This window comes from Ovis canadensis, chromosome 17 (assembly GCF_042477335.2).
Source record: "Ovis canadensis isolate MfBH-ARS-UI-01 breed Bighorn chromosome 17, ARS-UI_OviCan_v2, whole genome shotgun sequence".
NCBI lineage: Eukaryota > Metazoa > Chordata > Mammalia > Artiodactyla > Bovidae > Ovis > Ovis canadensis.
Window position 1 is genome coordinate 17,631,944 of NC_091261.1, and position 27,051 is coordinate 17,658,994.

The following is a 27,051-nucleotide window of genomic DNA, read 5'->3' on the forward strand; positions in this document are numbered from 1 at the left end:
TCCCTAGCTGTTGGCTCAAGGTTGAGTTAGTCATTATTAGACAGTGTTTTAGGAGTCTACCTCAGTATCCATCCATTCAGCACTGTTAATTGGCCGATTGGATTGCCATACTTTCTCTGAGGAAAGCTAAAGTTTAGAGAGTCTTATAATTTACTTGTGGAAAATAATATATTATTTATAGGTAAACCATTCAGCTTTTAGAGGAAGATTATGGATCATCCCTTAGTTACTGATTCTCTGTTTTAATATTTCTTCCTTTCCAAGTGATTCTCTTTTGGCTCATCCTTACTCATTTTCTTTAGTAGATCAAATCAGTGTCCACAGTGGGCCTGGGAGGGGAACAAATAGCCTATTTATTTCATCAGTCAGTTTTGTTCTTTAGAATAGAAAGTACATATTCTTTATATAAAAATGCATTGTGTTATATTATGTAGCTCCTAACAATATGTTAAAGTTCTGTTTGTACAAATACATATATGTGTAGGTTTTTAAGAGTAGAAAGGTAATTAGATGACTTTTGCAGAGTCAGACATGACTGATGCAACTGAGCTTGCACGCATGCTTATACTTTGAAAAAGACAGGCCTGTGTTATCATTTTAATGTTAGACTTTGAGATTAGGCCAAAGAAAGGGGAAGAAATAATTAGAAAGAAACATTAGAACATTTATTTTCACTGTCATTATTTACACATGCACAGCTTTTCAAATACAGTATACTCCTGTTAGTCAAAGGTACTTGGAGCTTGTGCACTAACAGGGGACCTAACTACCAGACCTTTTATAGAGAAGGCTTTATTTCTAGATCTTATAGAGCCTAGGGTTACATCCTGAAAATGAGTACCTTTTTGAGGATCTTAGTTTTAATTATTTGTAGAAGTGGATATAGATGAGGTTTGTGAATGTGACATCATGTAGTACTAATGTTTTTTTTTTTTGATAGGTACAGATATATAGAGGTATAGGTCTATAGTGATCTAGATGTATATTTATAAGTTCTCAGAATAAGTGATTTCTCATCTTATCCATGCTTGTATTTGGTTAGCAGTGTGTTTCTGAATACATGAAGTCTTTGAAATTTTTCTACCATCCCATAGTGATAACTACAAAAATATATAACAACTTAGTTCATAAACTTATAAGAAAAGTATTGGATCAGTTTCCCAAATATGTCACTTTCTTATCCTTTTTCCCCGAGAAGGATATTTTGGAGAGGGAGTGTCAGTATTTCCTAAATAAAAGTGAAATCTTTATGTGAATAATCAAAAGATATTAAGTTGATGATTGGCACCTACACATTCCCCTTTCCAATCATGTTCTAAACTGACAAATTGTGACTCATTTTCTTAGTGATAGAGCTTTATGCTGAGACTGTATGGTGTTGGAAGGAGCAGAGTTGGGACAAAACAGTGAATTTTTATGTCTCAGTTTCTTACTATGTAGATGACTTTAAACTTACTAGTAATTATCCTTATCTGAAAGAAAAAATGAATATGACTTATTTTTTTCAAAGAATATATATTACTCTTGACAATCAGAAATTGGTTGATAAATGCTAATTTTTTCGAATGAGGCTAATAATGATTCCATTTTGAGTAAATTCCTTGAAGGTTTTTATTCTGCATTATCTGGAGAGACTTTTAAAAATGTATTGAAATTGTTGGTCTCTCTAACTAATTTTTGTAATCCATTGTGGATCTGTGATCTGAAATGAGTGATTTTGCTTTTATCTTCAGACTAAATTGTTGTAACAGGGGATAGACTACTTGTATTGAGAAGATACTCTGAGATGTAGTTTTGAGGATAGTGGAAAGATTATCATGCTGAGGTATAGATTTCTTCATTTTATTTGGATATATCTAAAGTATATTTGAATTTTTGATAGAATGTTTACATTTGAAGACAGAAGTCCATAATTAGGGTAAATAAAACTTACCTTAAAATTTTTTCTACGATGTGCGCAGTTTCTCTGTTTCTAATACATCAGTGTTTTTGCTTCAGCCAGATGTCACCGTTGTGACCATTATTTGTTACTGTTGGAGAGCACAAAAATAAATACTGTAGTTCTGTTTCCTCCTAATTGTGGTTATTATTGTTACAGATATTTTTTTTGAGTTTCTTGAAAATTTGTGAATGATTTTATAATTCCTCTGGGTTTTCTACTGCTTGACAAAAATGATCACACGCATGCTGTAATAGCCATCAGATTTGACTTCTCTCTCAAGTATTATATTGGAATCTATTGTTACCTAATTTAGTAACAATTTTGTAATAGCAGCTTAACATCTCTTATAATTTTAATTGTTATCAAGAAGAATGACATCGTTTACTCTGACTCAAAATTCAGAAGGATGGATGAATGACAAATTAATAATTTACCACCTTTGCATAACACTGAAGCACAGAATATTAGAAGGATTGATGGCAGAAAAGGTTAACAAATTTTAGCAGCTTTCATTAGCTTTACACCGTCATATGTTTGTGGTGCTGACTGAAATAGGCTTTGTAGGAGATCTCAGTCTAGGGAACTAATTACTTGTGCCGATTGCTGCTCTGATGAATAGACCCTCATTGTATCATTCCCCTGAAGACGAGGAGCAGCCTGTGATTCACGACTGCATCCTGGCTGATATTTGATAATAATTTTAACAGATAAATGTAGGTGGGCAGAATGATGAAGTACCTATCCAGGCTCCATGGCTATCAAAGCCATACACATAGCCATCTGTGTACCGCCTTTCCCCCACTATCCTAAGGAGGATTTTATTAATTGAGTTCCAACAACTGTTTTCTGTGTTTATGTGTATTCTATAGGTATTTCTTATTTAACTTTAAATGCTATCATAATAATAGTTTTCATTTGAAACACAGCAAAATAAGAATGAAAGAGGTTTTTAATTTTTTTCTCTTCGAGGACTACAGTTCTTACACATTTTTGTATTCTACTTAGATTACTTTATATTTCCTCCTCTTGAGGCATGAACAAATTGACAAAGGAAATCGTCTCTGTTTCCTTGTCTCCCCAGCATTCTCATGAAGAGCATAGGATTCCTATTGTTTTTGAAAAATATTTTCTTTAAATAATACCCTGTTTTTTAATGTATGCCTTCATAAATCTGAGCCAGTTTTTAATTGGTGAAGTACTTATTTACAAATCTATTTTGAACTTTTAAAGGTAGCCTCTTTAAACCATCAAAATGTGGATAACTTTTATGTAGGTATTTTGGGACTGTCAGTTGATCAAGGCTACTAATTCGTCAAAGGTGACAGGTACAATTTTATTAGCTCATGAAATACAAGTGAGGTTTTATTTTGCATTAGTCATTTTTTTGCAGAATCTTTGATTGTGAATTTTAAAATTTCATTATTGAAACTTACAGGTTTTCATGTTGTATATCTCTAGTGTAAATATATTCTGCAGAGATTTTTTTTTAACTGTAAATGAAAAAACTTCATATTAGTCTTTTCCTTAGAAAACATTTTTTAGCATGCTAGATCATGATTAGTTAATTTGAAAAGAAAGTTGACATTCATATATTGCCATGTAAAATGATCTACATAATTGGGGAAAATAGAGTGGAACTTGAATTGAGTGAACCCTTTAAAAAATACATTTCTAAAAGTATGCTTTTGATACAGCAATTATTGCACATCATATACCATGTAGTTTTTAATTAAATATAAAAACAGACTACATAAAACAGAAATCCAATCTGATTTGCTTGAAAATAGATTGCTATTTCACTCTATAGGAATGGTTTATTTAAAAACAGTAAGTGGAAAAGAAATGCATTTTCTTGTGTTGTTCTAAGCCTCAGGGGCTAAATGTAATGAATATTTTAAGAGATTATTTTAATTAAATTCCTGCACATCTAAACAGAGTAATATTTTATTATCACATACATAACCATGTAACTGAGATATTCATTAAAGTTAACACTTTCTGGACCAAGAATTCATGGTATGATTTACTGACCTTGTGCAAAAAGGCACAAATTAGGAAGAAAAATGAAGGGGGACAGACTTTGATTAATATAGGTAATGCTATCCCATATTTATAATAGCCTTTTCCCTATTCTGGTTTATAAATGCAGCCACAGAGAAAGGTGCCCTGCTGAGGCTGAAATGAGGCTGAAATCAGAGCACATGCCACTGGAGTGTGGGGAAACTGATCACACTGTCAGCAATTCATTTCAAAATGATGTATTTAGTGCTCATTTCACCTTCCAAGAAAAAGGAAAAGGAGTTCCTTAGACTGGAAGGTGATATTGTTATTTTCAAGGACATACCTAAGTTAAAGATTGCAGAAAGGGGAGTGTGAGGTGGAGGGAGAATTAAGAGGAATGGGAGGGAAAAAAAGGCAGAGCAAACAAGGAGAGCTTTATGCAGAAATTCAGTGCTACCACGCTGTTTGATAATTGCTAACATATGTGGCTTCTCTGTTTCATTGTAGTCGTCCTCGTGAGTTCTGGCGCCTCGACTACTGGGAAGATGACTTGCGGCGCCGGCGACGATTTGTGCGTAACCCTCTAGGATCGACACATCCTGAAGCGACACTAAAAACAGCCGTGGAACATGGTCAGTGTGTAAACCACTCCTTGCCAGTAGCGAGCAGCAGGTACAGTACTTGGTAATGAAGAGCATAACTTCATTATTACAAGGTACTGTAAAATGCTCCAGTGCCATATTCCCCAGCTACTCACCCTGGAATCAGAAGTTAAATTTTTATAGTTAGTGTAGGGTCCTATTAAGTTATGGTGTTAAGTATATTTCTTTATTGTGTTACACATGCAAAACTTGCTTAACATAGACCCTTTGTTTCAGAGTAGGAGGATAAAATATTTCTCCTTTTAAGTGACATACTCAGCTTTGAGTGAATTAATCCAGGACGTCTGTCTTAAATCCATGAATATCAGAAAGACAGCATTTACAAACCAAATAGGTTTCCAGGTCTTGTCGGGTGTGTATGATTTTCCCTCAATCATGGTATTTTAGCATGAGATTATGAAGTGGGAGAGAGAGCAATAAACGTCCAAGTGCCTCGATACTTTCTGAGCCTTGATTTGTAGATGGTTGTGATAGATGGCTCCTGGAGAAAGAATAGACATTGTTTTCATATGTTCCTGTTCTGCATCATCTTGTTATCAGAACTTAACAATTTTTCTTTTTTTGATATGATGCATAGCACTGTGATTCAGTTGAGGTAGAAGCCTCATGAGCAAATTGGGAAAACTGAAAAAGTCCTTTGGACTTGATAATATACCATCTTTGATCATAGGGTTTCTACATAGGTTTTGTAATTTTTGAAAGCCAATTAAATTTTGTTGGTTAAGGGGGGAAATGTACCCACTCATATTAAATTGTTTTTGATTTTATAAAATAAAAATTGGTTAGTTTTTAGTAAGATGAGAAATAGTTCTGATTTCCCTTCTGTTAGTTTAACATGCAGCAGCTTATAGTTAAATGATAATATGTAATGTCCAAAATAAATGTTAAATTACATTCAAGAAGGATATTAAGAATTTAGATTAAAAGTCTGTGATCTTAGGTTTGGCCTCAGTCAGGCAGCTTAACCTCTTGCACTCAGCCTTAAAGAGCCATTTCTGGAAGAAAATGTCCACAATATGTCATCAGATACAACACCAAATGTGACATCAGTCCTTTAAAATAAATGATCATACAGAGAATAGTCAATAACAAAGTGATCTTAAAGCAGTAATAGTCGCAGAGCCCTACATCTTCAACTGCAGGAGGCGGAGAAGGAGAAAGAAGATGTAGAATTAATTAGGCCACTTTTGCTTTTAAGGTTCAAGTGCTTTTTATGTAGTGCTATGAATTTCAAGAGTTTTGTATATATATTTTTTCTTCTTTCATTTTGTTTTTGGCCTTTTTATGGTTTTAGTTAAAACTCTTAAACTGAAAAAAAATTAGCCTTTTGCAGTTTTACTCTCTCAAAAAGATGTTGCCATGTGTACTTAAAATTTAATAGGTATCTTTCTTATTTTCATCTAGCATTCAGTTTTGAGTTCTGAAGTCTATGAATGACAGTAAAAATATTTTTATGAAAAATTTTCCTTTTCTATCTGGAGGGGGGCCCTGTTTTCTAAAATTGCATATAGGCAAACTGTTAGTACTTTATTGTGAAAGAAATAGCACTAACTGAATTTAAAATTTGTTGTACAGACCTTAGTAAAATCAATTGATCAAAAATAGTACATTGAACCACTTTGGGGAGTCATAGGATATTTTATAATGAGTAAATTTTAATTTTGTTGTTGAATTTTAACTTTTCAAATAACATTATGTCAACTTTTTAAATGCTGAAGCAGATGTTTTTTAAAAGATGTTTGTTAGCAATGGTTACTGTCATTTAAGACTTAAAAACCTATTTAGAAGTAGATTTCACTCCAGTTAGTCTAAATAGTAATTGAAAGGTTAACATAATGTTATATTTGTTTTATTATGCATTTTTAAATTAAGAGAGAAGTAAAGTTCAGCATTTTATGTAATTCCATTCTATTTGGCAATGCTTTATACTAGTTTCATGATGATTGATATTTAAAGGATTGAAAGATTAAGAATATATATTTAAATCTGAAATATATTTTTAAAAACTAACAAAATGTGTGCTATGTAGTAGATGCTTCCAATTAAGAAGATGTTATATTTTATATAAATTTAAAAAAAGTAAAAGCTCTAGCTAATCAAATATTATATATTATAAAATTTTAAATAATAATGATTAGTCAGTTTTGGAACTCAGCACATTGTTTAATGTCTACGATTTATGCTACTGTATTAGGTAAGCCAAGAGCTTAATTTTTTGATGTTTTATTAATTGGAGTTATCTTTTAGTTCACATTCAATTTTAGTTTTGTGTTAATCATAAAGGTCTTTGTTTTTTTAATCCTAACTTAATTACAGTAAGGAAGCTAATAAAAATAAATATTGATATATTAAGAATCAGGAATGCAAAACAACGTAGTTAATGTGATCAAAATGCAGTTGAAATCATAGAATTTATTGTGGATGAACACTGTGCTTCAGTGTTGGAGTCAAAGAATTAAATAGATTTTCCTGAAGATAGTATGTCACTTTAATGCTCTTAGGACTTCTCACTTTTATTTGTAATTTAACTAAGGAGACAGGACATTTTGAAAATGCAGAATCTTAAAACATCACAAACTATAGTACTATTATTCAAAGAAGATATCTAAATAGAAATACTGTTGGCGATTAGTTATGTATTTTAGTAGTAAGAGCCATCTTTTTTTATAGATTGATTTGATTTGAAGGAAAGCCTCTGGTGTAAGGGTGGCAGAGTAAATACCTGAAGAGTGATGTTCTCTGTTCAGGCGATCAATACCAGCCCCATGACTCTACTTCTGGCTACCTTCTAGTTAAAAACAAATTTTTTAATTCTGACAATTTAATTGCCCTTCCCAAGTTCACATTAACTTGCTTGGGGAAAAGGGCTTTAGGTAATTTTTCACAGAGGGACCCTCCAAAGTGGTTATTTATAAAAGTCATTTTGTAATGGGAGATTTCTTTAACTTTGTAGAAACTGAGTCATATTTTAAAATTAAAATTAATACTTCCTCTTATGATGAAATATTCTTTATAAAAACTAGCAGCAGGAAACAGAGGTGGGTATTTGATTTTTTGAGGGCATTTTCTCCAATTCTGTAGTTTTAAACTTTATCAGAAATCAGTTGTAATGATTTGTAGCTTTCTCCTAATGTGCAGAGACCAGTTTGTCAGTTATTTATCATCAGTACATTTTAGATCTGAAAAGGACTTAAAGCTAAAGTCTAGTCTGACTTTATTCTTTACAGATAAGGAAGCTGAGGAAACAAAAGTCCAACATACTTCTTAGTAGACACAGAGCTAAATCCCAGGTTAACTGATGGCTCATATTTTCTTATCACTCTGCTGTACTGTCTTCTAAAATTCATTGTAAAATATAATGGGTATTTTATACTCAGAAACATGTAAAACATGTTTTAAATGGTGGAAAGTTTGGTTTTAATTCAAATACTCAAACAGTTTAGCACTAGAATCTTACTGCATTTAAGACATGTTTGTTCTGTAGAGAATTTGCATACTAATAGAAGTCTATGAGGAGTGTTTTACATAGTTTTGCAAGTGTCTTGTAATCACATTTACTGATACAAGCAACTCATCTGATTTTCTAGGGATGACAGGCCATGTAAAGACCGTAAATCATGTCATTCTCTCATATCTTCAAATAATGCCAGATATGATTGCTTCTTTTTTAGGATAAACATGTATTTAGATTTCTGTCTAAAGCTTTTGAGAAACCCATGTTGGACATGGCTTTTTCTCCTAATTACACTTTGTAGTTTAACTAACTTTTCTAGAATAAATTTTATTGACTTTGGAAATTGTATAAACTATAAAGGGGAATTAGTTTAGGACAGTAGTTGAATATAAGATATTCTTCATGCGTCCTGTTCAGAATCAACAATTATGGTATCCACTACATATCACACTAAGTGGATACTCATATTTATTTTATGTATAATTAAGGTCACTTTGTTATACCAGGCATTATCTTTCTTTTTTAATTAACAAAGTGGCTAATTCTTAATGTATAAACCTCTTTTACCGTAATATGGACTATTGATAATTCTGGTTCACTAGATCAGTCACTGGACTTTTAAAAAGAGATTCTATATCATGGGTAGAACAGTATTCTATATTCTTTTCCTGTTTTAATTTTACTTGGCTTGTCTCTGTTACCTAGTTAAATCAACTCATGCCCAGAGCTAGCTCTGAAGAACTTGAACTTTACATTTTGAGGACCAGCTTTTCTCTGAGCCTGCTCATCACACGTAGCCCCAGTGAATCACATGTTTCAAATAAAACATTTTGTATAGATTTCTGCAGTTTTATGTAGCAGTTGCAACTTAGTTATCAAGTTAGGATAAATATTAAATCAGAATAAGATATGAGATTAGTGAAGGCAGTTTGTTGATAGTGAAATGAAAAATTTAAACAGTTGTCATGTTTTTTAGTAATTTTATTAACTAGAAAAGATGTGACTCAAGCTTTAAAATTGAACCAAAAGTATATTTTGACTTCATCCAATTAAACTTTTATACAAGGGTAGGATACACTCACGGAAGATATTAAAATAATTGATTCTTGTTTTAATGGTTGATTGAGTATAAGACAAATGAAAGTTAAAAACATACTTTTCCCAGCACATATAAACATGATAATTATCTTTTATTTTATGCTTGGGACAGTTTTGTTCTAATTTTGAGGGAGGGATAAAAGTTCTTTAGTAGAAAGCTATTAGACCACTGAGAATTGAACACCAGCGCATGTGGTGTGTATTAGAGTACTGTTGGTAATTTTACTGCTGCTAACTTAAAATCCTCAAGGGGGAGTTAATTACAGGAAAACCATTCTAAATATCAGTAAGCTGCATATTTTCCGTGACAAGAGCTTTTTCAGTTGAAGTTGAACAATGCCAGAATCTGAGCTTGTAAAAATAAGTAAATAAATAAATTAAAGTGGTATTTTTATGTGTACACTAGAACTATAGTGTTTTAAATATTTTCCATAAAATTTTATTTAATTCAGAAGTTATTGTCTTATTTGTTGTCAGCATGATGAGAAACATATTTAAAATTTTTAAATTTCAGTTGGAAGGGATAAAACGTTATAGTTAGTAATCATTAAATGAATGTAATTTATTTACTGAGCTATTTTAAACCATTGCATGTTGCCACTGACGACTCTTACAGTCATTTCATTTTTTTGTAAATGTTTTCAGATTAAATTTTTTTTCCTTCTTTCAAATAAGATTGATATACTTCAGAACATGTATGGCAGTAATCAGAGAAAGTAATGAGTGAGGTGTTGAATTTAGTTGTTTCAGATTTGTTGGGCCTGTGTTCATCAAATTTAGGTTTGGAAATGGATATGTCTTTATTCTGTACTTATTTCTTACGATTGTGACTTAATCTTTTAAAATGCATTATGGGAAACATTAGATTTAGTGAACCAACCAGTAAATTATGTATACATTCATATTTGTACATTGATTATTTTCATTTTCTCTGAAGCCCAGATTCTGGTGCCACAGTGACTAGATTGGATTCCTGACTCTACTTCTCATTAACTGTGTTGCCTTGAGGAAGTTATAAAACCTCTCTGAGTGTGTTTGTGCATGTGAAAAGGAGAATTTAGCAGAAGGCATATGAGAATTAAATGAGTTAAATGTCTAAAGTGCTTTAGAATACTCTTCGGCACATGATATGTGTATTTAATTTTAGCATTATTGTTATTATTTCTGTTTTGAAGGAATTGTGCATCCAGGAAGTGAGAATGTAGCATACTGAATTTGTGCTAAAACTCTTGACTCGCTACTGTTAATTTATTATAATTTACTTCATAACAAAATATAGATGATGATCATTTTTCTTGTGTTTCTCTGTGACTAATTTATTTTTAGTAAAATTGTTAGTAAGTTGAAAAAGATCTTGTTAGCAGTGTTTGTGATTTCAAGGTAAGGAAATAGAAATGCTGCAAATATAAACAATGATGTAAAAACTTATACTCCTATTTTCCAAAAAAATAGTGGTTTTTTGCTATGTTTGTTATAGCATTTAAGAAAATAGAGCCATTTCAATATATACTTTTAAGTTCTTTTCAATTATTGAGACCTTCATATATTTTTACCATACTATGCTATATGTGGGTGTGAGAGAAAAAAAGATTTTATTTATCCATAGAGGATAATCAATACTAAATAGAGAAAGCTTCTTCCCATGACTTTCTTATTTAATAGAAAGCTCCTGTATTCATTTAAATAATGTCATAAATATTATATGTAAATGTTATACATGGTGAACTCACAATAAATATGATAAAAATAAACTTTTACCTTTAACATTATCCATAACCATACCTGTTAAACTCAAAGAAGCCTTGCTTTGTCACGTTAACCAGTTAGGACACATGCAGTTTAACTGTTTAAAATAAATTCTATAGATAAGTATTTCTTCAGACTGAGTGTTTTACCCTGTACCTGGGTTTTGGGGCCTTGTGTCTCAGCAGGTATTGCAGTGGAGCAAAAAGCCTCTCCATCTGATTGCTGTGGGTAGCTGCTGCCTGGTGGAGCAGGTGCTTTTACCTCTCAGGTCTCCTGGGTGGAAACCGAGAATGTCAGTCACATAGTGAGGATTCTGAACTTTCCCTTATGTGACACTGTGAGCTTTAAAAAAATACCAGTCTAGAAGGTAGTATCTGCTTTTGTGTGTTTCTTAAGGAGAAGGCTGCTCAAAGTGAGGGGAGTCGTCTTGGAGGGTTATAGAGTTTTGAGCTTCTGCCCAGACTCTTTCCAGCTGCCCTCCCGCTCGTCTCCCTGGGTCCGCGGCTGGCTGTGGGTGCTCTTCCCTTCCCTTCCTTCCTTCCCTCAGGCTGCCTCGGCACTGTGATTCTGGCGGTTCTGGCGTGGCTGCTCTGCACAGGCTGCTCCAGTTCGGGCGGTGTGAGGCTCCATGCCCAGATGCCTCTCATCGAAGGCTTTCTGTTATGTTTGCCCCCGGGGTGTCTTAGCCCTTTAGTTTAAACACATGGAGGAGGTAGTGTTTGAGCCTCCACTTCGGTTCCACACTGCCTTGCTCTTGGATATTTGTGTAAGGGCTGCAGCAGGGGTGTGGCAGGGGTGAAATGTGTGGAAGGTCGGTGTGAAGGAAAGAGGGCGGATGGAGGGAGAGGAAGAGCCTGCAGCTTCTGGGAGCTGCTGTGGCTTTATTAGCATCAGCCATGGCCTCAGAAGCTGGCCTGGATCCTCATTGGCTGCAAATAGCTCTCGGCCCTAAACCCTTCTTATTTCTGGATTCTCCTTCCCAGCCACTCCCCCACCACTGCAGAATGTTTGTGGGTATAATATTATTCACAAGAATAAATCAGTCTTCCTTTTTTTTCAGTGTTAAGCGGGTATTGTTTCCAAAACTAGGTTCTGATTTTTTTCTACTAACAAAGAAAAAGTGATGTTATTGAACCCTCTTCTGCCTTAAATATAAGTAAACAAATGGTTCAGTGAGCAGTGCCAGGGTCAGATTTAATGGGATTAGGGTGCTTGTTCAAGGTAACGTTAGACTAGGTTTGGGGAATCACAGTTGTCAGAAGGAGTGTGTGGGCCATGCCCATCACTTTCCCCACCCTGGATGATGCTGCGTAAAATGAGTGACCGTCTTGGCCACCGCCCCTTACCTCAGTTCCCTGCCCCTCTGCCACAGGACTCTCCCCAGAGTTGATGGACAGCTTTGTTTCCTTTTCATTTCAGCTGCAGATGAAGATATTCTTGCTAAAGGAAAACAGTCCATCAAGAGTCAGGCTTTAGGAAATCAGAACTCAGAAAACGAGACCCTCCTGGAAGGCGACGATGATACTCTGTCATCCATGGATGAGAAAGATTTAGAGAATCTCACCGGTAAATTCAGGGGTTGTGCACATACTTCAGCTAGCTCTGGTCCAAGAAGCATTTAACTACTTACTTTTCCGGCTGTGACTGCTAGGACTACCAGCTTTGCACTGACAATTACGTTAAATGAAGACTGGTTTTGTTCTTCTTAACATTTTCCCCCTCATCTTCAATACTGTATCCCCGTCACTCTATTCTGTTCATTCTCTTTACCCTACTCATCTTTTTCTTTGATGAATAGTCTTTGCTGAGAAAGAATAAAAGTGTGAAGCAGCAACAACAAAATTGCATCACCCATCTAATGGGAGTTAACCTAATCTCTACAGAATGAGAGCTATAAGTAAAATTATGGCAATTGCTTTGTAAATAAAGCTTGGAGGCAGATGAGCTATTTGCTTTGATATACAGATCTTAAGAAACATGCTGCCTATACATTTAACTCTCTCTCAAAAAAATCCATTTCAAGAATGCTATGGCTTTTCACAGGATTCACATATTTTACCTGATGTAGGAATTTTTGATTTGCGCTCTGCAGATTTTCAGTTTTACTTCCCTTAAGGGAAAAATTCTCTTGTTTAGCTTGAAATTTTAGTCATTCATTAAATGGCTTTTTTTCTTTAATGCCCGAGACTATGTCCCTCAAGGAGGAAAGTCTGAAAGGTTCTACAACTTCTATAGGTGAAAGTTATATACCCTTCTATTTTGATACCTTTAAAAGGCACGAAAAAAATCTTTCATTTAGTGACATATCTGCAACCATGCAGTGAATGATAATGAAAAGCAAAAACGTGATGGCATCTTCTCTGATGGCCGTAAATCTCTCTGTAAAGTGAAATGAAATTAATTGGAGCATACTGTTAAGGGGTTTGGGGTGGGCGCAGAGAGGAAGGTGTGCATTGCCATTCTCTAGTCTCTTCCTTTGCATCCATTTATTTTGCCTCTATTCTTGCTACTAGTAATACATCCATACAGTAATAGAGGTGAGAGGGGAGTTTAATTATATAATCTTGACAATGGCAATAGGATTAAGAAGTAATCCACACTAATAAAGTGGTGTGGGTTAGAAATGAAGTGGAAATTGTCAGGGGTCTTCTGTAGGACCTGGGCTGCTCCAGCTCCTGCAGCTGTCTGCTTACCCTGTAATTGAATGTCTGAGAATGATTGAAAAAATGTTATTTCTTCTCAGGATTACATGCTAATGTACGGAGGGCAAAGGAGACAGCAAAAGAACACATAGCTGCTTATTTCATCCATTTATGGGGATGAGCTTTGGGAAATCATGGCTGTTCTGCAGTTATCTGCTGCCCATCTGCAAACACAATGTATTTGTACATTGGGAATAGAGGGCAAAACCTGCTCTGATCTCCGTAGAGCATCCCTCCTATTGTCCTGCTGGCACACATTAAGATTGATGTGAGATTAAGGACCAACACCCTTCCAACAGTCGATGGAAATGTCAATTCATCTGAATTTTGAAACACTTATTCACCCATTGATTACCTGAATAGGTGTACCTTGTTTGTAGGCACTATATTAATTCAAGACTATAAATGCCAGTCTTGTCTTGCTTTTTTCTTCACCTATAGGATTTTTCCAATGAGGAATTAAGATGGAATTTCAAAACCTTGCTACATCTATTGCTACATAAGTATATATATGTATAATCATTATTTTTAGTCCTTATTTTAGGTTTGGCTCTAATATACTTTATCCTCTTCTATCTGTAGGGAATCCATTGTTTTCAGTAGCAGGCTGATTTGTCTCTTTGATAAGCCCTGTGGAGATTTGATTATTCCAATAAAAATTCATTCACTTGGAAACCCACCCTCCAGCTGTTTACTCCCAGAGTCCCCGAACTACACTAATATTAGATTTGGACGCATTGAACAATATTTAACAATGGAAGGGCAGGCTTAGAAAAGAAGTATTTTTCCCAATTTTTTATGGGGTAAAGTTGTTATGGAAGAGGTTTTGTGTCAACCTGGCACACAATCTTTATCAGATAATATGGTTTAACATTTCTCACTTCACTGCTGGTGATCTTTTTATAATCATGCCTCAGCCAAACACTAAGCTAACCTCTGGCCTTGGAAACCTATTGAGTCTTCCTTGCTCCTAGCTGTTGTTCCATGTTGTTTGATAGCCTGAGGCTTGTTTTCTAAATGGAATGTGGATGGACTTATTTAGGCAGAGTCACCTTCTAACCAGGAGATTAGACCAAAGCTTTGCAGACTCCTTGTAAAATAATTGCATTGTAGTTTACTGTTATATATAGATTTCTTAATATGAGAACCCTAACTTTGCATTTTCAGAGGGAGGTTTGGGGTGGGCAGAATTTATAAGTGTAAAAGGGGTTGGCAGGCAGTTTGCTAGAGGAGAGAATTTAAAAATTATATGAAATTTCTGCCTGAATCATCCACTTGATGTTTTGAAACAATGTTACTGCAACTTGTCTGGCCTGTCTTCTCCTTTCGGCAGGTCCTGTGAGCCTGAGCACACCGGCTCAGCTCGTGGCTCCCTCTGTTGTAGTCAAGGGGACGCTTTCTGTCACCTCCTCCGAACTCTATTTTGAGGTGGATGAAGAAGACCCTAACTTCAAGAAAATTGACCCCAAGGTGAGAAGATGAGGAGTGGGTTTCACTTTTATGGAATTTTTGTTTTTCTTATGATGGGATGGTGGACTGCTGTTAAGTAAGACTGGCTTTAGTAAAATCTGAGAGAGAGAGTTTGAATTTCTTGGTGAACTGCTTCTGCCTGTATGCATGGCAACTATCTCTTTTAGCTTATGATTCCTTACCAGCTAGTTACATTATTGAAGTTCATTTAGATTCAGAAACAGTTTCCATCTGATTGCATTTATCATTAGCTCATTCTGGGGTAGGGGACGAACCTCAGGGAATATCGTCTATAAAATATATTTTGCCTCAAAGGGTCCAGGGTGAATTAAGCTACACAATTCAGTGAGATTCAGAGAGAAATTATTTTGTTTAGCCTTTATATTTTCTGGATATAATACCAATATATCACTCTCCTTGCTTTGTCCACATGACTTACTACTCTGTCGTGCATGCAAGCATGGCTTGTGTGTGCGAGATACCTCTGTTTCCCATTACCTGTAGTTGATTTTACAAGGCACCGCATAATTTCCTATTCTTAAATGAAAATGTAATTTCCCCTTTAAAATGTATTTCTGATTACTTTTCAGACCTTGGCAACTTTATTTTACTAAGAGACATTTGTAGCACAGCCGTAAAGCCAAAATTAGGTTTATTTCATGAAAGTGAATGGTAGAATTTGTTCTGAGTCTCTCTCAAAATGAGCAAAGTAAGTAACCTGTAGAAAGAGAAGAGGCTTTTAAAAATGGAATCATTTCTTTTACAGGCTGTTAGTGTGTGGTGTATGTCCACGCTCATACATGTGTATGTTTTTCTTGAGTTTATTGGTAGGAAATTCTTTGAACTTGTAAACCTCTGAATTATTAAAATTTAGTGACTTAGAAGAGTTTCAAAGTCATTCTTAATGAAAATGTTATAATTTTTTAAAACTTTACAAATCATCTCTTGTCTTATGCATGTTTATAGCCTTGGGTTCAGCATTGCTGCTTTTATTAAGATGGGGCTTGATAGGCTGTATGAAAGGAAGTCTATGCTGGAACTGATTGTTTTGAGTTTGAGAATGCAGCTAATCCAATGTAGAGAAAACTTTAATTCTGAAATTATATCAGCTAGAAAAAATTTCTACTTTGTTATATGGCTGAAATGTCTGAAACCTGTTTTAGTTTTTAGGAAAGAAAAGTAACCAAAATTACTTAAACTCTGTAATTTATAGTAATTTGTGAGTGTGAAAGGCCAAAATTTAACCCCAAATATTATGTTTTGGGACATACATGGCCTAAAGTCTAAAATGTGATTTATTTAAAAAGTATCTAATGAGTTGTCCTTATTGTTAAAACCTCTGCCAATCTTTATGGTTAGGCTCTTGGAAGTTATTGACTCCTTTTGGGGGAAGTTATAACTTCTGTTTCTGTCTGATCTTTTTCTGTATAGCATCATTAAATTATTTTTTCCCCTGCTGCTTGTGTAATGTAGGATCTTTGAGCCTAATCACAGACCTGGCACTGCTGCGTCCTGCCAAATGTACAGAAATCAAAACTGTAGCTACTTTCTGTTAGTAAAATGTTTCAGCCCATTATTTGAAGAATTGTTGATTTTGTATAGATGTTTGTGCTTTTTAAATTGAGGGACTGGAGTTTTTTCTTTTCCTGTTGGTGATACCTGCAGTACATTAAATAAGGATGAAAAAAAGATACTGGATTTGGGGGAATTTTTGTTTCTTAAAACTTTTTTCCTGGGATATTTGGGAGGAGACATGTCTAATGCTTTATATACTTTCGTGAGTAAAAAAATGGTCATTTTAAAATGTCATTTTTATCTTTTCAACTAAACACTGTGCCCTTACGTCATTTCTTTGTAAATGTAAGTACCTTCTGCTTGCTTTGAAATTGTTCTTAAAAATCAGAACATTTTCCCTAGAGAGTAAATCCATCTGTGTTATTTAAAAAACTGGTATATATGCCTGACCTAGTTATTGTTACAGTGTTTATTCTGTGTCTGCAGGAAGAGAGACCTGAGAAAGGTCTAGGATAGGTTGAAAGAGTGGAGATGATTTCAGAACTAATAAAATCGAAGTTTATATTTCTAACTCAGAACTATTTTTTGCTATGGAATTTTTACCTGGGAATCTTAAAAACTGAAGCCTGCTTTACCAAGTGAACTAGGCACTAGAGCTCTGAGTAGCTTCCTTGTTTTCATCCATCTCTGCTATCCTGCTGCTCATCCCTCCATACCCTGCGACCCCCACTCTGACTTCTTCCTCTGATCTTTAAAATTTGCTTTGTAGAACATTTTTCTTTGCATCTCTCATTCAGGGATTTTCTCAGTAAGTTAAAAAATGGGCTAATTCAAATAATAAATTTTACATATTAAAGGGCAAAATCTGACATGTATTCAGTACCTGTGCCTTGTATTAGCATGTCTAATGGAGTATACAGTCACCTCCAGCGTAAAGAAGAACCTTGAGGATGCTTTCAGTTTTACTGATTATTTAATTTTGTAATCAGTTATTTCCTTGAATTAAAAACAAACCTTTGTTAAAGTTGAAACGTTGAAATGAATACATTAGAAAGGCAGAAACAAGAGGAGCCTACTTATATGTAATTTTTCTTTGGTCATAAAAATAGTATGAAACACTTTTTAAAATTTACCTATAAGCTACTTAGGAATAATTCTGGGATTTGGATTCTAAAAAGATGATCATAGTTACAGCATTTATCACTAAGGCATTTAAAAACTTGAAGTAATCTATAAATCTGGATTGTTCATTTCACCATTTGCTGGGGAAAAGGAAAATTACTGTATCCATTTTACTCTCTTCTACTGTTGCTGATTTAATTGTTAAGTTTGTATTGTTTAAAACCTGAAGAGAATAAATGATTGGAGGCTAAGTATTAACTCATCGTGTTAACTATTCAGAAAGGATCCATAAATGCTTCTTTTGTAATTCAGGCTTGGGATTTTTAAAAATTATAGCATAAGAGAGCAAGTCTCTTAGTTTTTAATGTGAAAAAACTTTTTCTTTTAAAGTTGGGATCAGAATTAGTTCTTCCGTACAAAATCTGTTCTTTTTTCAAGTGTGAAATAAGATACTACTTTTAATCTGAAAATCTACAGAACAAACGTATAGTTGTGTAAAATTAAAATTTTCCTTGTTCTAAATATCTTGGTGGAAACTTGAATGGTTAAATCTACAAAATGTTCTACATTTGTAAATTTTGCAGACTGGAGTTAAAATGGAAGCTTCTTGCATTTAGTTCCTCAAGTTCACATCTTTATATTATAAACTATAAACTGTGCTCTCACCTGCCTTCATTTAAGAACAATCCACAATCAGTCAATTACAACGTAAAGTCATATTTTTATTACTGTTTTCAACAAGACTGCTTAGGGTGAGGGAAGAGGTGTGGGAGAAGGAGGGGCATATTTGACATTGGCACTGAGATACAGTTAACATCAGCAAAACTTTGTTTTTAAAAGAAGAATTTTACATATAATTAAATACTTTTTTTTTTTTCACTTGGTGACAACATTCAGGCAACCCAAAACAAAGTGGGGAGGATGGGAGAGGGAGAAAGAGAAGAGGGGGAGAGAAGGAAAAGGGAGAAACGACTATATTTTGATTTGAAAATGTACCTTGGGTTTCATTTTGTGGTGGCAAAGCCCGATTGCTTCTTTTGTGTGACCTTTTAAATTCACATTGTTTGGAAGAAAACGATCACTTTTGTGCAAGAATGTGATTTTGGTTGGGTGGTGGGTTTGCTCTCCTTTTTGTTTGCTTGTGAATTAAGGAAGTCTTCTGCCGGGTTCCGTTCCTCTTAGGTGGCTGACAGGAAAAGTTTGTGTCTGGAGTTCTCGCAGCTTGTCGCCGAGTTGTGTGTCTGTCGTGTGTTCGAGAGCATTCCCATCCGTGTCGCTTTTCAAGCAGTCCCCAGCGCGCTATAGTTTGTCCAGGCTTTTGGGATTGGTGAGAATCTCCCTGGCCAACCTCCAGGTCTGCTTGGCAGCGCTCTCCAGGGCCGAGTGGGGCTTGCCCTGGAAAAGGTCGAGGTTGGGCAGAAAGTAGTGGGGGCAGCGGCGGCACTGCAGGCAGGAGATGAGCTGCAGCAGGATGCCGTTGAGCCGGTCTCCGAGGCACGCCTCGTCCCAGTCCGTTTCCCGCGGATGCTTCTCGCACTCGTACAGCAGCAGCGTCTTCATGTGGTAGTTATTGAGCGGCTGGCCGGGCAGCTCCAGGTGGCGGTCCCGCAGCGTCTTCAGCACCGAGAGACACTTGTTTCGGCAGCCGCCCATCAGCAGACGGTTTTCAGCCTCCCCAAACTGGAGCACCCAGGCGTCGCTCTCGGCGGAGCTCTGCTTGCCGGTCAGCGAGTAGCACTCCTTAGAGAGCAAGTTGAACCCTTCGGCCTTGACCTCCGCCACCCGATTGGGGCCAGGCCAGGGGATGTGGGGCATCGGCCACTGTGCCGCGCTGCGGGGCCAGATACCGGTGCACTTGAACGCGGGAGTGATTTGCACCACGTAGCGCTCCCTGATGCGCAACTTGACCTCGCTGGTATCCGCGATCATCTTGACCACATCCCGGTAGCTGCACTTGTCCACCGCCTGAGCCACCAGCGTCTGGAAACGGGAGCGGATCTTGCGTGCCGAGAGGTAGCCGGACGCCGTGATGAACTCGACCCAGAGAGACATGCTCCGCTTCCGCCCATCGCTCAGTTTGAGCACCGCGCAGCCGGGCAGCGAGCCGTCGTCCACGAAGTTGAAGACACCCATCTGGTTTAGGTAGAGCACCACCTCGAATTCCGTGGGCGAGATGACCTCCAGACCCTCGTAGCGGGCATCGATCTCGCTCAGGGAGCTGATGAAGCGAGGCTCCTGCACCTCCACCTCCTTGAGCACGTCCGAGACCACCTTACAGACCTCTCGGATGGTCTTGGCGATGGCTGCCTTGCGCGCCTGGCAGCGCTCGGTGTAGTATTTATTGAGCTGGTAAACCAGCTTGGCCTGAGCGGCGATCATGTTGGGGCACAAGTCCGGGCTGTACACCGGCGTCTCGCAATACGTTGAGGGATCCAAGGCTCACGCGCTGGTGGTGGCCCTGCGGCTTGCGAAAGAGGCACTGCGCTCCCCTTGAGCCCCACGTTCACTCTTGTTTCCACCTGGGCTGACCGGCTGATGCTTCAGCCGTCTAGCGCTTTCTTTCCCCTCTTTTGAAAGCTTTTTTTCTTCTCCAGAAAATAAGAAGAAAAAAAAAAATCTTTGAAAAAGAAAAGTACCTGCTGGGACTTTTTTTCCCTTTCTCTCGATAAGTGAAATGAAGATGTGCCTGCGGGCAAGATGAAGGGAAAGAAGGGGGGTGGGGAAAGACAGGGTGAGACGGAAAAATTCAGGTTACCAAGAGGTTAGGCTTAGACGTCTGCAGCGGAGATGGTCCAGAAATCTGGAAATGAGGTCTGTTAAGTGCCGAAGTAAATTTAAAAATAAAAGGAAAACATTCAGTGTTTCATTCTTAAACTTCTCTCCCACGCTGGTAGTACTTCTTTATTCAGCTTAGGTGAGTGCTTTTCTCCTCACCGTCCCCCAAATGGAAGGTGAAGGGTGTAATTAATGTCCAGAGAGCAGCGAAGTGCAACTCAGTCCGCAGCACGCGCAGAGGTTCTCAGACGCCTTGCACTCCCAGCGTGTAGGTCTGCTCTCCGCTCAGGGGGTCCTCTGGTAGCGGTTTTCCTCTTTTCCTACTGGAGGCGTTGTTTGGACTGGGTTGGCTTGTTTGCAGTGGGTTCTTCTTGTCTTTCTCTAGGTGCAAACCTCTGGAAGTTCTTTGATTTTCATTTCTGCTTCGTAATTTATAAATTTGGCTCTCACAGAATCTGTTTTAGTGTGACGAAGTCCTTGCTTGCGTTGCATCTGGGGTTTAGTTATAACGACTTCAGGATTTTTCTTCTCCTCCCCCTTTAGGTTGCTTGTGCAGATTCCACTTTCTGAGTCGTCTCTCCCTCCTCCCCTCCGATCTCTCTCTCTCTCTCTCCCCTAATCTCTCTCCTTCTCCCTCCCTCCCTCCCTCTCCCCCTCCCTCCTTTTCCCTCCCTGTCTTTTTCCCTCTTTCCCTCTTTCTCTCCCCCCCCCCCAGCCCCCCACCCAATCTCTCTCTCTCCCCTTGCTGTTTCCTGGAGTTATTTAGTTTATGAATGGTCCTATACCATCATGAGGGGGGTGGAGCTTCAGTTCCTACAATCGCTATCCGAGCTGTCAGTGCTGTAGCCAATCCCAGAGAGAAGACAGGCATGCTTGGCAAACAGTAGCAGCCACCGCTGCCCTTGATAAAGAAAGGGAGGAAAGAGAGAAGTAAGAAAATAGGAGGAGATAGTGGAAGTCAAACGCTTACACACATCTTACAGCCCCCTCTTCTTTATCGTCCTCTCTTATCATTTGCCAGGAAGAAAAAGAGTATATAGAGAAGGGACTTCTTGGAGATGGCTGGAATGATTCAAGGGAGAGTGGCAGTGGTTCAGAAAGGTTCACTTTTTTTTTTTTTTTCCTTTCCTATCAGCATTGTGAAGAAGGTGCAAACTCTAACAAAATTACTTTCGCTTCAAGGCAAACGGAAGGAGGAAGGGAAATCTGGGAAAGGACCTAAATTTTTCTAGATTTTCTCCTCAGGCAGTCTTCCTTTTCTTCCCCTCCCCTCTCATTGTTGCCAAGAACCCTAGCAATTGCTGTATGTGTGCGCCAGTTGGGCAGTTGTTGGGGAGGGGAGGGTTGGACATGGGGTGAAGGTTTATAATCGTAAATCTCTTTTCAGTAATTTCCATATGCTGTTGAAAAACAAGGCAGGACACAAATAGTGCAAGTACCTTGTTTTATAATTACTTCATAATTAAGATTAAGATATATTTAATATTAATTGTTTCAAGAACTAACTTATTAGAAAATATGTTTAAGTTGTGAGAAATGGTGCAGATTTATATATGGTAGAATTTCTTTGGATATACTTTTAAAATAAACCACTAAAATTTTAAACTTAATAAAAACGAAGGGAAGTAAATGTGAACCTGAGTTAAAGTTTTCTTAAAATGTTTATGTTACAAATCTAATTTTGAGTATATTTTTCAGGCAGTACAGAATTTCTCTTATAAAATCATTTTATTTTCATAATTGACTCTTACTTTTAAAAGACTTCACTGCTGCAAAAATCTATAAACTATCCTGTTATTGATTACACAGATGGCTTGCTCCTCCCTTGGCATTTCAGTGAAACTCACGCATGTGCTGTTAGTCTATGTATTAGCCTTTCAGGCTGAACCTATGGTAGCCTTTAGGTATTTTTGGTTGAAAAAGGTGTAACAGTGTTTCTGATTTGCTTAGACTTGAAGGTTTATGTTTGAACCTCAGGTGTGTGGATTCTGAGTCTTTTTAGGACACATCAAGTAGATGGGAATGCTTTTAGTTAGATTTTGGACCTTATGTTCTCCGATAATGCTATAACAATGAAAATCTATGAAGCCGATTGTGCTAAGACTTCATTTTGCGAACTATATGCGGCTTTGCAAAACCCCGTGGGAAGGTTTGACTTGCTCTCTTAAGGCTGAATCAGGTGAACCCGAATTCAGTTGCAGAGGGAAAGTTTGTTTCATCAGGTACTTGCTGTCAGACACTCGGACCTCTTGGTTCTTTCTTACACGTCTGGTGCAGACCACTGGCATCTTGTCACCCCTTCACTCGCTGCTATAAGTCTCTTTCTAATGAAGTTTGCCCTTTTTGTCCTTTTTGAATTAAGTCGGATTTGCCGTCCGCCATCCATCTCAGCAGCCGGGGTTGGAAGAGCCGTCCGCGGGACTCCGGAACGCCGAGCTGTAGTGACTTCTCGGGAGTGGCGGTGGCGCCGGCGGCCGTGGGCTCTGGCGGTCTCCCGCCTTCCGGGGCACTCGGCTGGCGTCGGACCCCGGGCCGCGGTGGGGATGGACGGGACCGGCGGTCCGCGCGCGCGGGCGCCCGGGCTCTGCTGGCACCGGGCAGTTGGCCGCGGCCGCGGCGGCGCTCTGGGCAGTGCCAGCGCCAGCAGGGGCGCTTGGCGGCGGGGGCGGCGTGAACGCCGGCGGAGGATCCCGCGCGCCTTCTCCCGGGGGCCGTTGCTGGGCGGAGACTGGCGGCGGGGCAGGAGGTGCGGAGCCTGCCCTCCCGGACCCTCTCCCCGCGCCCCCAGTCGGAGCCGCCCAGGCCTGGCGCGAGGACCGCCCGGGCCGCGACGCCCCGGGGAGCGAGCATGTGCGCGAGGCCCCGGGCGACGGCGCCGGCCCGCCTCCGCGCGCCCAGCCCGCCTCCGCGCGCCCAGCCCGCCGGCCGGCGCCCTCCGCCCGCGCGCCCTTCCCGGGTGGGGCGGCCCGGCCGAGCGGAGCTTCTCGCCGCCTCTCGCCGGACACCCCCCGCCTCCTCGCCTCCCGGCTCGGCCCGCAAGGCCAAGCCTCGTCCTACCCTAGTCCCCTCACTGGTCCACTTTTGCATACTGAGGCCGAGGGATGATAAAACGTTACAAATGTTTTGATTTAAAAACAATTCATTACCAATTTACCCTGTCCGAGGTAGATGCTCTAGTAAATAATAAATCAGTTAAACAAAGGCGACTTTAATTTATTGCCGTGGTACTAATTAGAAACATCATTTGAGCAATAAACTTAAACACTTCCAGCAAATAATGCTCCCTCTTGCTGGTCCCCTTCCTCCCCCCTCCCCCACCCCAGCTCACTGGCTGCCTCCGCTCCCAGAGCGGCTTCAGCTGTGTGTTTGCGGACCGCTCTTCCTCTGGTTGAATAATTGAAGGGGAAACGGTATCCGAGGAGGCTGTAATTGAAGAGCCCCTGTCACCCTGCTTTTATGTATGTTAGTATAGAAGTCCATCAGCAGCTCCTTGATGGTGTATTAAAACGAAGTGGCAGCCGCTTCTGCAGGAGATACCGTATTCTATTAAAGGAGACCAAGTGAGAGAAAGAAACTCTAGAGGCTAAAAGCCACTTCAAGTCTTCAGACCGATTGATCTGTATTCTCTTGTTATAATCCGTCTCATCATACTTGAGTTAATGAGGCAAAAGAGGGGGAGCGGAATCTGATGGTCCTTGACAAATTCATTAGGGAGGCTGCAGGACATTTTATTTGACTGTTAAACATCTTGTTTGTTTGGTTTAGGCAGTGCCAACATCAGCATGCTTCTGCCCAGACTTATCATGTTGGTCTGGCTACAGACATTCCTAAAAAGAGAAGGAGGACATGCAGTGTGTGATTTGAGTGTTTTGTTTTGGATTTCATGGAGCTCATAACCTTCAGACTTCTCTAGGATTTACCTTCATCGTCCTTACACTAGGAACATTTTATAAGACTATAGATGATAATACTGAGGTGGGCATGTTTTTAGTTACTATAAACTCAAATATGTATGTTTAAACCTTAGTCTGAAAAGTTCCTATTTCCTTAAAAAAAAAAGTGAGTCAAATTACAGCAATTACTGTGCTAGTTTTTGAAAAACGTGAATGTTTAAGCTCTAGAAGAGTAGCCAGGTCATACATTAGATCCTATTTTTACTTGGTCGTGGTTAAATAAACTTTTAATTATTAATTGAATTTCTCTTTGCAGTGAAACACTTATGCGTACAGAAACTGGGGAATAAAAATTTTAACTCTTTATACAAATACAATGTTTTTGAAAAAAATTGTATATTTTAATTTGAAGGGCTTTTTATATTTAAAATCAGAAGCAGAACCAGGTACTGTATGAATGGTGCTAAAATAAGATGATGAGTTGACAGAAAACTTAAAAAGCTGAAAATATTTCTAATTGAATAATGGGCAAGTAAGTTAGAATATTAATCTTATAATACTACAGTGCTTGATTTTCTCAGTTTATCCAATTACAAGACTTTCTTGCATAGAGAATTCAGTCATATTTTCCTTCAGCAATTGACTTAAGCAACCTCAACTTCAGTTCTTTGAGAAACAACACTGCCTTCCATTTGCAGGCAAACAGTATGAGAGAAAAAGAGAACTGATGCTCCTTGCCTGTCATTTTTATACGTTCTTGCACTGCTGATGAAGCTTGAACTGCTGCAGGGAATGTATGGATTTGAAAAGAAATGATTCAGTAGTGCATGCTGTGTTTCTCAGAGCAAAACCAAACTGATGGCCGAAGCCAGTGCTTCTGTACCTCTGACAGTTATAATCCTGTTTACATTTCCAGGGAATTCAAAATCCTTAAACTGTTTTATTTTTTGCTGATCTTTACTTAGAAATGTGCTGAGTTAAACTTCAGAGCAAGTTTTACTTTATCATATCACTGGGACTTAAAAGATACCCATTAATTTATTATCCCTAGAAACAGCATATAGTATTTTAATAATCTTTGCTAAAGAGTATGGAAACTTTATACCAGGAAAAATTTTAGAGTTATTTAAAAAACAATCAGATTATTGACTTAAAAATATCAACTGTCTGAAGGATTTATACTTTTGGGAAAACAAAAGATCACATGTTTACCTGTAAATATTCTTATTCTCTAAAATCTGACTTTAAAAATATCAATGCACATTGCTAAGTGTTTGGTTCTTATATGCTTAATCATTCATAGTATTTATAGAAATGCTTAATATTTTTAAGAAAATTCTTTTTTAGGGGATCAAGGTGTAAAAGGGAAAATAAGTATTAAATTCCCCAATTTAAAAACTATTCCAGTAAAAACAAGAATAATCCAAACATAATTTGTTAGTGTATTAATTGATGAAAGTTAATTGATGAAGATATTAAAATATCTGTAAGAAGCTTCAATAGCACCAACTGTTAGGATTATATGGTATACATTCAAAGTAAAATCACATTCTCTTTCGTTCTATGTCTAATGATCTAATTGTCCAAAACTCCCAAGTGTGAGAGAAATTATTTATAAGCTATTGATAATTATGACTCTGAAATCAATCTGGAGAATAATCAGTCATTCAGTGTTTTCTTTGAGCAGTTCACAATAGTTCCTATTACTTTAAATGGTCAGTCATACTGTCAAAACAAGTTGTTTTTTTAAATTTCCTTCACAAAATAGCTTAAAAAAAAGAAGAAACTCAAACTTTGTAATCACATTGATTGGTAAGCCAAGGATATTATTCTCATTTGAACAGTTTCAATTTAGTGTTCTATGAAGTCAAAGGAATGGTCTTAACTTTGCATTACTGAAGCCTCAAACTCTATTGAAAAATACTTCTATATACCTTTTGAATATTGTTTTGTAGAATTAAATTTGTTTGGGTTACGTTGGCTAATATATTTGATTAGTCATATTTACACTTATTAAGCTTTTATAAGTCTAATTCTGTGTAATTTAGTAGGATGAGACAATTGAAAATACAATAGATGATTTTTTCAGAAGTTTAGTACCAGCTGGTATATGAGTACTTTATTAAGCTATTCATAAGGTCATATCATCAAGTAGACCATTATAGAGCAAAGAACCTGTATTCAGGAAAATGGAAGCGAGCAGTTTTTAGCCTGATTGAAATGTAAATGCAACATTATTGAGCTAGGATATGCAGTGTTAAGACAGTCTTAGTTAATTTGGCGATGGTTTTTCAGAAGGTATTTCATTGAATTTACTATATTTTCACTTATGTCTTTTGACTTTACCAAGAAACATACACATTTTTGAGTTGTAGCAGTCACATTCCTTTATTTCTATAAGACAGTTCTGAAAAGTTTGAACAGATAAAAGTCTGCCTTGTCTGTCTGCTCTTGTTCCTTCCTTCATCTTCCCTTTCTTCCTTCTTTCATTCATTTTAACAATTTTTAACTTACTAATCTACTCTGAGGTATATATTATATTTTTCCTGTTTAATAACATTGACATCATAACTTACTATAATTTCCAACAAATGAAAGTGTGCTTTTACTAGAGCCAATTCTTAACAATTTATAGGAGGATTATATAATTAGTGGGTTATTATTTATGTCT

At 37.5% G+C, this 27,051-nt stretch overlaps 2 protein-coding genes across 6 annotated transcripts in view; one reads left to right on the plus strand and one right to left on the minus strand.

Annotated features, from left to right (window-relative positions):
* LRBA (LPS responsive beige-like anchor protein) overlaps window positions 1-27,051 on the plus strand; it is a 748,427-nt gene that overhangs the window by 423,688 nt on the left and 297,688 nt on the right. For all 5 annotated transcript variants that reach the window (XM_069556712.1, XM_069556716.1, XM_069556715.1 and 2 more), the window contains exons 38-40: window positions 4,451-4,575; window positions 12,323-12,469; window positions 14,939-15,075. In XM_069556712.1, the coding sequence (XP_069412813.1) occupies window positions 4,451-4,575; window positions 12,323-12,469; window positions 14,939-15,075 (409 nt within the window). The remainder of the gene's footprint in view (window positions 1-4,450; window positions 4,576-12,322; window positions 12,470-14,938; window positions 15,076-27,051) is intronic.
* Window positions 16,575-20,886, minus strand: MAB21L2 (mab-21 like 2). Its single transcript, XM_069556736.1, has one exon. It carries the CDS (start codon window positions 20,089-20,091, stop codon window positions 19,012-19,014), a length of 1,080 nt encoding a protein of 359 aa, XP_069412837.1. The 5' UTR covers window positions 20,092-20,886; the 3' UTR covers window positions 16,575-19,011.

Bases quoted from the DNA above. Each gene is read 5' to 3' on its own strand.
- MAB21L2 (XM_069556736.1), bottom strand. From the start codon at position 20,091: ATGATCGCCGCTCAGGCCAAGCTGGTTTACCAGCTCAATAAATACTAC.